The 10,642-nt window shown below is 37.7% G+C and overlaps 1 protein-coding gene across 1 annotated transcript; it reads left to right on the top strand.

Moving 5' to 3' along the window:
- The first annotated feature begins 2,343 nt into the window (after positions 1-2,343).
- LOC111229783 (WD repeat-containing protein 78-like) lies at positions 2,344-9,208 on the top strand. Its single transcript, XM_022756253.1, has 15 exons — positions 2,344-2,399; positions 3,142-3,257; positions 3,872-4,028; positions 4,262-4,401; positions 4,695-4,847; positions 5,011-5,196; positions 5,360-5,514; positions 5,857-5,937; positions 6,278-6,432; positions 6,588-6,748; positions 7,200-7,324; positions 7,539-7,637; positions 8,165-8,391; positions 8,525-8,678; positions 9,152-9,208. Exons 1-15 carry the CDS (start codon positions 2,344-2,346, stop codon positions 9,206-9,208), a joined length of 2,022 nt encoding a protein of 673 aa, XP_022611974.1.
- Positions 9,209-10,642: the final 1,434 nt, after the last annotated feature.

A 10,642-nucleotide genomic window follows, 5' to 3' on the forward strand; every position in this document is an offset into this window, starting at 1 on the left:
TCTTAATGAATGATAAGAGCATTTGTGCTTTTCATGTCAGTTTACCAATGGGATCATCTTCTGAAGTAATAAATAATAATGTTTTTGTCCCTGATTTATCTACACAAATGGACAATGGACACTACATTAGCTTTTTCTCTCTAGGTTATTTGATGAAAAAAAATTTTGAACATAGAAGCAATAATAGTGGCATAAGAAGTTGTAGTAAACTGTAGCTGTCTTTAATTATCGCAGCAACATCTAATTCAATTACTGCCACCTAGTGGAGCAACAGACTACATGCAATAATATTCTATCAGCTGCAGCCATGAACTATACAGACCCTCTATGACACATTACAGGTAGCTAGGGGTGTAGTGGTGAGGGGAATAGTGTTGCTAATTACCCATGGCCCCAAGGTGGAGAGGACCCTCAAAATGGCTAAAATTAAAAGCTTGTTTTTATCTCCAATTTGGAAATGTAATGTTATTAGCATATTTAGTTTGAGTAAATGTTTGACAGACCATTTCTTGTATCTTAAACAACATTAATTCCTCCCACCCCTATGAAAGGTGCACATGGGTTAGTCCACTCCTGCAAAAACATGGACAAAAATAGTTTGTGGCTACTAAAAGTCGTTTGCAGCATTTATTATGCTGAAAGGAGATTTGCAACACTAACATCAAGTAGTCTGTTTTACAATATACCGTTTTAAGATTCCTTTGACATGAAATGTTTCTCAAACATCTATTGCAACTTTTGAATTCAGATCAGTTTGCTGTAGAGGTTTGATAAGTTTTACTATTTGTGTTTACAAACCTTACTGCGTTATTATTTAACATTATTCTCTGTTTTAATACTGGTGCTACATTTTTGTATATACATTTGGATTGCACCTTAAGTTTCTGATGTTTTATTATGCTGATTCTACATGGCACCAGACTGGGCTTGCACATGCTGGAAACATGTGATGTCTATCTGATGTCTGATGTCTTAATAAGTTGAAATACAGTAACACACTAAACTTAGAGGGCCAGGCTTTCCACCTTTGTTTTGTGCTCAGAGTATCACAAACACCTTAAAAACTGTGACAGAAATAATGTTCTTGATGTGTTCAGAGAAGAGGGCTGAAATGTGCACAGATTTCAGATTGTGCACCTGCATTTTATATGTATTATGGACTTTTCACAGCAGTGCATCAAAGACACGTTTTACCTTTTAAACTGCTTAGATTGTTTCATTTAAATAATTGGTTGAGGTAAACTAATCAAAATTTCACAAAAAAATCAAAGATTAGAGAAAAGTTCCAAAAATACAAGAGTTATATGGCAGAAATTAGTTTTTTCATATTTTTTTTACCGCATTTATCGTTTCATGACCCATCAAATTTTTCTGGTGACCCTTTGATGGGCCCAACTCTTAAGAGACACAGTAACTGAAGACTTTTGTAAATGAGAAATTTCAGTTTTTGATTTTTAATAAATTCGCAAACATTTATAAAGACATGTTTCTCTCTGTGATAATGGATTGAGAGTAGGTTGGTGGGTGAAAATAACAGTAAAATTAAATGTACAATACATTAAAATGTCCAAAAAGATAAGGGGTCTGTATATTTAATCCTACACAGTGAAGGTCAAACATCAAAGAAAAGTAACAATTACCAAAACACATTTTTGAGTGGAGGGGAACTTTAAGTGAAGTTTCCTAATGATAAGTTGTACTTAAGAGGGATTTTAAATGTAGGATTTTTCCTTTTACGTTGATATATTGGCACTTTTACTAAAGTAAAGGGTCTCAGTACGTCTCACAATACTGGCTAGGAGAGACCTGAACTAAAAGAGCCCAAAGCAAATGTCAAATCTACAGAAACTTTGTTGTAAAACAGAAAGTAAACCGACCTGTATGAAGTTAAGATGTATGATGAGTAACTGACAGGGCGCAATGGGTCATCATGTTGCCATGGCTACTTGGAGCAACGGTATTTTGAGCCGTTAGAAGATGCTCCCCTGTTTAAGAAATATACTCAGTTAGCTTTAAAAAGACAGAGATGCAGTTTTAGAAGGACACAGAGAACACAGAAATTGTCCTCCATGCGGAGAAAATGAAGAAAACTAGTGTGGCACCTAACTCGTAAGTTCACAGTTTCACAGCAAATAATTTTATCAACACACAGCAACATAATTTTTTAGCTCAGGTGAAACAGAAAGTTAGCTAGCTTACCTAAGAAACTGTTGCTTTCTCCTAGATGTCTTCGAGCAAGTAATAATTCAGGATCGGGAATTCATGGAGTCAGTCTAAGACAGAAATGGAGCTTTGGAGTTTCTCAAATCCGGAAAACCTCCATCTTGGCCGGTGACAGCAACAATGGCAAACGTAACGGTCGGGGAGGAGGTCACCAGACTCCCAGAAGAGCAGTCCAGGTATCTACGTAATCTGAGCAGACTAAATATATTCGTAGTAATAATAGTGTAGGTAGAGGTGGTACCAAACATAGAAACATTCCTCTGCAGCCATCTTTGATCCAGTGCATTGTTGTATGTGTTATTAAAGTTTTTATGAAATAAACAAACAACAACAACAACAACAGTGGTGGAAAATAACTAATTATATTTGCTGTACTACAGTACAATGCTGAGGTGCTGGTATTTGAGTATTTATATTTTATGCTGCATTATACCTCTATTCTAATTATAACTGACTTATCAGAGGAAATGAACAAGTACTTATACTTTTCATACATGAGTACATTTTGCTGATGATATTTGTCCTCTCATTCAACCAAAATTTGGAATGCAGAACTTGCATTCAGAAAAACATGAATGCAGAAAGCTCAGTATGAGTTAAATTCTATCAAAAAGCCAGAAGGCTTTTTCTGTGTATGTGAAATTTACCCATTAAGAGTATGAAACTCAAAGAATTTATGTTACATTCACATTTATATAGTTTTAGTTAGTTTTAATTTTAGTTTTAGTTAGTTAGCTAGTTAGCTAGTTAGCTAGTTAGTTAGTTAGTTAGTTTTGTCTTTCAAAGTTTTATTGAAAATGAATTCCTGTATTTCTGTCCAGGCATAAAATGAATATTTAACCAATTCTGGTTGTGACGCCGTCTTTGCAGGTGTTTAATGAAGATGGCACTGACGTTACTCCTCTGCCTCTGTATCAGGCAGAGCCAGGAGAAACACAGCCCAAACCAGGCAGATTCTTTCTGGATGAAATCTTTTCCAGCTCAGGATCAGACCATTTACAATCCACTTCAAGTTTCAGTGTGCGCTCTTCCAGGTACCAGGCAGTAACATTCATACAGTATACACTGGCTGACTAGATGATCAAACAGCAGGTCCAGAGCTGATTTGAGACTGGATGAGAGGAGGGTGTGCAAGTCATTTGTTGTGGCAGTAAAGCAGTAAAGCAACATTTTACTTTGCCACTATTATATACCACTACTAGTCTACTTGTGTATATGGTGACAATGGTGGGAGAAATAAAACCATATAAGTATGAATTGTAGTTATAGAAATACATATAAGGTTATGTTTTGCAAAATTTTCTTTATTACATATGATTACTGTATGTTACAGTTGTTTTTTGTGTAGCTTGTTAGATAAAATATATCTAAGCATCTCCCACCACTGACTAAGTAATGACATTGTTTTGCAGCTCATTCATGTGTTGCAGCCAACCATCCAGCCTGTCCAACAAAGATCTACTGACTAAGGACACTGAGGATAATCTTCCTTCACTGGAAATGCCAATAAACCAGCCAACTCCATACGGTTACTATTTGTTTTCTTATTTGTTATATGCCTCATGTGGCATCTACAGCATTTTATAATGATAAAATTACATTTTTGTGGCAGATCTTTTGTGGTATTTTTACTTTTGTTCTCTGCCAGTGTTGCCAAGGAAAAGAGACAATGTGAGACAACACATCACAGAAGTGAAGTTGGATGAGGTAGTAGACATATGTTTCTCTGAGACAGACACCATTTCACTGCTGGACAAACCCAACACTGTTATCTCAGAGGATGCTGATGATGCAGAAGCAATTAAGTGAGTAAATGGCTCTGTTTACTGATTTTTAGTAGTAGTAGTTTAATATCACACAATATCTGGAAGGCATTACAGGTATAGGAAGTGGTATTTTATATCTTTAAGTTGGGAACTGCCTGCCACACTCTACAGTATGTGTAAAGATGTATGTCAGTTTGTGTTCTGTGCAGACATGTTAGCCAGTGACGTGTGGTACTCTTCTTTTGGTTTGAACAAGCTCTTTTTTCTTACAGAAAAGGAAACATTCACTATGCTGAGCTCTGCAAGAACAGAATGGGCAATGATAAGTATGTAGTGCGATCAATGCAGACATTCAATGGAGCACCCAAGGACAAACAGATCCAGTGTGACAAGATTGCCATGGTGGAAGAGGGTTAGGCTTAATTTTTCTCTTTGTATACTGTGTTTATTTATGTTAAATTGTGAAAATTCATCAATAGGAATAGCGGGCAGGTCAAGTTATCGTTTTATCTTAGTTTTGATTATCAGAGATTATCAGTTTGGATTTGTTACCTTGATTTAGTTGGCTTTCCAACCTCAGACTACTGCATCACAATCCATCAAGGTTTTGCTACAGTACCTAGATAGAAACAATACTTGGTGCAGAGTTATTAGTCTTCAAGCTTTGATTTTTGACAGTTACTTGAGATTCTTTCATGTCCACAGGATCAACTGCTACTGTCTGGGACATCTATGACTCTTTCTGTAGACAAAATGAAACCACTGAAAGTGAGGAGGAGAAATATTCAGAGAGTACTTTGAACACCAGCAAAATTCAAGATAAGAGACAAGAAAAGAGCAACAGCACAATCTGCACAGGTACCAGCACCTGAGAGAACACTGACTCTGTTAATGGACTGGAGAGGTTATTTACTATATCTTCCTATTATATCCTATATACATTGTTACAGATTTAACATTTTTATTAAACCTATTTTTGAATACCAGGCATGTATAATTTTCTCATATTTCATTTCCTCAGGCAGTACCATCAGCTCACTGTTAGAAATGGAAAACTATGAGAACAGTCTAAATGTTGGGCCTGACCCACAGTGGATCATGGAGTCTGAGTCATTCCAGCACAGTTTATTACTCATGATGAGGACTATCATGGCAAACATCTTTCAACCCAAACTGGCTGCTTATAGACAGCTGCCCGTACTAGAAGGTAAATTCAAGATTATTACTGCTTTCTTACTTTGCACATTCAAATTTCAAATTCAGACCTTTGTTCTTTTTCCTTCTACTACAATTACAAATTTGGCCAGCTTTTAAATGTATGTGTATCTGAAAAAATATTGTATATGGTGTAATAATGTTGATTCTGTAAGACCCTGACAGCACGGTGAAGCCTGGGACTAAGGAACAGAGTGAGGAGGGTGAGACGAGCAGTCTAACTCCAGCCCTTGAATGTCTCTGGGCTTTCACTTGCGAGGTCACCAGAGGATGCAACATTACCAGCATGTGCTGGAACAAAAAGGACCCGGTAACACAGGCCCAAGACCAAAGACCAAAACACTCAGACCTGCTGCTGTTTTTCTGAGAGCAGAACAAATCCTGCACACCAGCACCATTGTCATTTTGTGCTGTTTTTTTATTTATTGTGGAAACTGAAATGGGATTCCTATGTAACACCCTTCACTCTTCATAAGCAACATTTAATACAAATTTTAATTATGTTAATATACCCGCAGTTTGCATTTTATACTTTTACACTATACTTTTGGAATTACAGCAGACAATTATTTATTTTTCATGGTTCTCATATTACTAGTCTTTGTTTAAAAAGTTTAAATCACTCTTCATTGTGCTCTGGACGCTCTGTTAGAACCTCCTGGCAGTGGGATATGGTGACCTCATGAACGAGAAAGAAGGACTGATCTGCTGCTGGTCCCTCAAAAACCCAGTGGTATATTTATACATTTTTGCTCTTTATTTCCTTTCAGTCATCTTCTTCCACTGCCCTATCTCAGCTCACTAGTATAAACAATGTTAAGTAGCAATAGGCATTTTTTGAAATGCCTGTATGGAAGTTTTTTTGGGCAAGACACTGAACTCCAAATTGTTCCTGATGATGATGATCAGGCCAGCATCTTTTATGATAATACATTGCCATTTGTGTATGTGTGTGTTGGTGAATGAAAGCAAAACTTAAAAGTGCTTTGGACAAAAGAGCTATATAAATGTAGTCAATTCACCAAGTTAATCTTTTGGAAGTGACAGCAATTCTAATTGTGTCCCCTGTGCAGTGGCCAGAATGCGTCTTCTACTGTCATAGTTGTGTTACATGCGTGGATTTCTCAGCCAACAACCCCAGCCAGCTGGCTGTGGGGATGCTTGATGGTACTGTAGCACTCTACAACATCCAGTGTCGAGACAAAAGGACATGTCTCGCCAGCAGCAGGTGAGAAGTGTGTGTATGGGTGTGTGTGGATGGTGGTTGAAAATAGAAAATTATATTTTTTAAAAAGACATGCACATCCCAGTATCCAATAGGATAAAATCTAGCTATTGCCAAACCCCTTTTCCATTAGCTTTTCTAATAGTTTTGCTTTGTAGTGAGTGTTCCATAAAGCACCTGCATCCAGTGTGGCAGGTCAAGTGGACCAGACAAGAGATGAGATTATCGGGGGAGGAGAGGGTGGAAGCCCTCGTCTCTGTGTCGGCAGATGGCAGGATTAAGAAGTGGCTCCTCTCCGCCAATCATCTTGACTGTATAGGTACTGTAGTCTGCAATAAACAATGGTGTCAACAGTGTAATTACAATTTTATCCATGTGGACATAAAAGCTCTTCAAGAGTTAACGTAGAAGATTCAGAAGTGTTATGAAAAGATTTCACTCACATTATCATTTAGAATTTTCTTTTAGATCATTTACCAGTGCTCAGATGAGCTTTGAGTTTAAAAGGCGGCAAACAAACAAAGTTCAGCATCAGTTCTATCACTAAACCTGACTCTTTATTATAACCTTTAAAAATAATGCTGGTTAATAATTTTTACCATTTTGGAACTTTAAAGACAGTTGGCAAGACAAAATACCACTATGTTTTTATTAATATAGACAACATTTGCTGTGAAAATGTCTCATGTAATTTATCTTGTATAGTAGTGCGCAAACACACTAATCATAATCATAATATCTGTATCTTTTCTAAAAACATGTGTTCTTAGACCTGATGGAGCTGAAGAGGACTGAGAATATTAAGCCGAAGGCTCAGAAAAAAAAAAGAAAGAAAAAGGCAGCCGGTGTTCTGGCAATGATGATGCCGACCCTTTGCATTGACTTCCATCCAACAGTAAGTTGGTCACAGAAATTGAATAGATCCTAGGCTGGTTTTAACTGAGTCAAGTCTGCAGGCTAAGAATCTTATTTCTGTGGGGAAAAGAAATGTTTCACATGGTTGTTAAACTGGTCCTTTATCCAGGCGGTCAGTATTCATCAGGACAATCTGAGGTTGTTTCTCTGGTTGTGTGTTTCTCCTGTTTTGACTACGTGCCCTGATCCTGCAGGATTACAGTATCTATCTGACTGGCACACGGGATGGCCTCATCCACAAGTGCTCCTTCTCCAACAGTCAGCATTCTCTGGATACTTACCAAAAACATTTTGTAAGTCTTTGTGGATAATACACATGGTAAATGGCTGCATATTCCATCTCGTCCTGTGATGAGGTTCGTTTTTGTCATTACGTAGATAACACAAGAGACTAGGGGCCTGTTTTTCCAGTGGGATAGGAAGCTAACCAGCAAACTTAACAGGCTTTTCAGTGTCATGGAAACGACTTTGACTTCAAATCAACGTGCAGACCAAACCTGTAAACAGTAGCTTGAGATGTTCCAGCTTACAAATCATGACAAATACAAGAATCACCTTCCTCACCAAACTATGTGTGAGGAAAATTCATGATTCACATTCATGATTTCTATATGTTTCTATTAGCAGAAATACTGCATTCACACAAAGGTGTGCTGAATAACATTCAGCAATAGTGTTGACTTCAGTTACACTGTTACTCTTTTACTACCATTTGATTTATTACTGTAATTGGAATATTTGTAAAAAAACAAAAAACAAAAAACAAATGTAGAGGTCAGTTGGTACTATATTTTCACTCCATATCACATGTTGCGCTCAGAGCCAGGTGAACCACGTTGAATGGTCTCCATTCAGTCCTGATGCGTTCCTGAGCTGTTCCTCTGACTGGACCATCCAGCTGTGGAGGCAGAGCCAACGTACCCCAGTGCTGAGCTTCACATCAACCCAGAAGGCCGTGTACTCCGCCAGTTGGTCCCCAAACCACTCCACAGTGTTTGCAGCCATTAATGGACGGCAGATGGAGATCTGGGACCTGAATATATGCATGTGAGTCGGTCTGACAGAGAATGTGTCTGTTTCAAGCTTTTGTGTCATTTACTGTCCTTTTCTGGTTTGCTGTGGTTTGAAACATGAGTGAGAAATAATCCTGTGTCCACTAAATACGAACCTCTCTCTTTAGCCTGAACCCAGCCATCGTGCAACATGCTGCACCCGGTGTGAAGATGACGGCCCTGCTGTTTGCCACAGGGTCAGACTGCATCTTAGTAGGAGACAGTGACGGACAAGTGACTGTCTACAAGCCCAAGAACCTCAGTATGGGACACGGCAAGCAGGTAAAACCAAGGTGGCCTATGTGATATTCTACATGTGGCTTATTGCAAAACTTTTCAAATACAAAGGGCGGGGCAGGTAATCACACAGGAGGGAAACTTGACAGGATGTGGGATCTGAAACGAGACAAGACAATGGTTACCAAAATAAAACAGGAAACACAGGGAAACATTAAAGACAAGGAACCATGAACTCAAGTCACTTGACGGGTCATGACAGAATGATTTTTAAGTTACAGGGAGTTTAAGTAATTTAATTTTTAGGTGGCTTTGCAGACTATAGAGAGGCAAAAGTAAAAGGGGATTGATCAGCTTTGGTACAGGGTTCCAAAGAAGCAAAGATTTGACATTTAAAACATTTTCTACATTTCTTTTATAACTTATGACTCATGACTGAGAAGAGGAATACAGCAAAACAAACCACAATATTTAGTACTGTACAAAGGTCCAACTGTCTCTCTTGCTCTTTCTTATAGGTGGACAGTCTGGATGACATCATCCACTCTGCAGTCTCCAGAGATCAAAAAGTGTAATGTCAAAGTTCAAATCCATTTGCTCTTTTAAAAATATCAAACAACATACTTGTAAACTGGTCATACTGCCAAGGCCGACCTGTTGTGTGAGACACACTGTAGGTTTTTGTTATTATGATTAAATATCTGAGGTTAATTCACCTTGACAGTTCTTTGAAATTGAAGAAAAATTTAGAAACATGGAATAAATATGTTATTGTGATCTGTTCAATGTAGTGTGTCTTTAAAAACAGAAGGGATAAATCATATAAACAAATTCAAAGGGTTAAAGATAATAAATATGTAATAAGAGACTCTATTACTGCATGTGAATTGGACAGTACATTCAGCACAATTCATCTCAGTCAAGTGAGCTCCACAAATTAAGATTCTTCAAAGATTTAACTAACCTAATAAATAAGTACATTTAAGTCCTTGATGAGTGAACCTGTCACCCAGAAGTCTAAAAAAATTTCAGGTCAAGCTGTTCAAATTGAAACCTTATCTGTATAAAAAATAAACAGTCTTACAAAAAGATGCAAGAACTTTTGTCTGTACTGACGGGTTTTATTTTCAAGTCCTGGGGAGACACCTACTGGCAAAAAGTCACACCATGGAGCTATACGCTGAAAAGCCTTGCTTCATGCTTCATCAGTGAGAGTGTTTGCATCATATACTTTTCCATTTGAAGATACTGCTACGGCTGTTTTCCCCATAATCTGGCAAATTTATTTTGCTATGAGTTTTCACAGGTAATAAAAAAGATATCCAGAAATGCTGTCTTTCTGATAGACCAATCCAGAGGTGAAGTCCATGCAGCGTGATGCACACATGAAACAAGGCATCGTGGAATATCATCTAGCTTCAGATATCGTTTCAGCTAATGCCACCAGCTACATGAAAACCCGGTAGAGCAATAAAATATGTCGTGAAACAATGAAAACTCTGATTTAGGTTATATAAATCTGTAAAAAAAAAAAAAAAAAAAGATAATGTTAAGCATTGATTTTATTCCATAGTTGTTTTTTTGGACAGTTTCCATTTCATATGATATGGTAGTTTTGTTTTGTTGGTTATTTTGTAGCTCTAGATGACGAGTTGTGTACGCGGAGGAACGACTGAATTCAGCATCAGCTTGAGATTCATCAGATAGCTTTCAGTTTGTAGCAGTAAACAACTCAGTCGAACTGTGTGCAGAACTCAAGAATGCGTCAGCTAACACGGTTATTCTGGATGACAGTGCTTTCTTTCATTCACACACTGGCTCCAACAAATTGCATCACGCTCCCCAGACCGGCTGGCATGTCTATAAACTCCAATATGTGAAGTTGTGGAGACTTGCCTTCACATTCCACTGACAAGAATTTCGGAAGGAGATAAGGAACCAGCACACACGCGTAATAGTGAATCAACAACTTCCCTAAATTTACTTTTCAAATTATATGATTTTTACAC

This window comes from Seriola dumerili, unplaced genomic scaffold (assembly GCF_002260705.1).
Source record: "Seriola dumerili isolate Sdu_G_001 unplaced genomic scaffold, Sdu_1.0 BDQW01000242.1, whole genome shotgun sequence".
NCBI classification, from domain to species: Eukaryota; Metazoa; Chordata; class Actinopteri; order Carangiformes; family Carangidae; genus Seriola; species Seriola dumerili.

What these genes read in the sequence shown, in the direction of transcription:
- LOC111229783 (XM_022756253.1), top strand. Translation starts at nt 2,344, where the DNA reads ATGGCAAACGTAACGGTCGGGGAGGAGGTCACCAGACTCCCAGAAGAG. An exon ending in CTCCCAGAAGAGCAGTCCAG is followed by an intron (nt 2,400 to 3,141) that starts GTATCTACGTAA and finishes CCTCTGTATCAG; the next exon opens with GCAGAGCCAGGAGAAACACA. An exon ending in CAATCATCTTGACTGTATAG is followed by an intron (nt 6,749 to 7,199) that starts GTACTGTAGTCT and finishes ATGTGTTCTTAG; the next exon opens with ACCTGATGGAGCTGAAGAGG.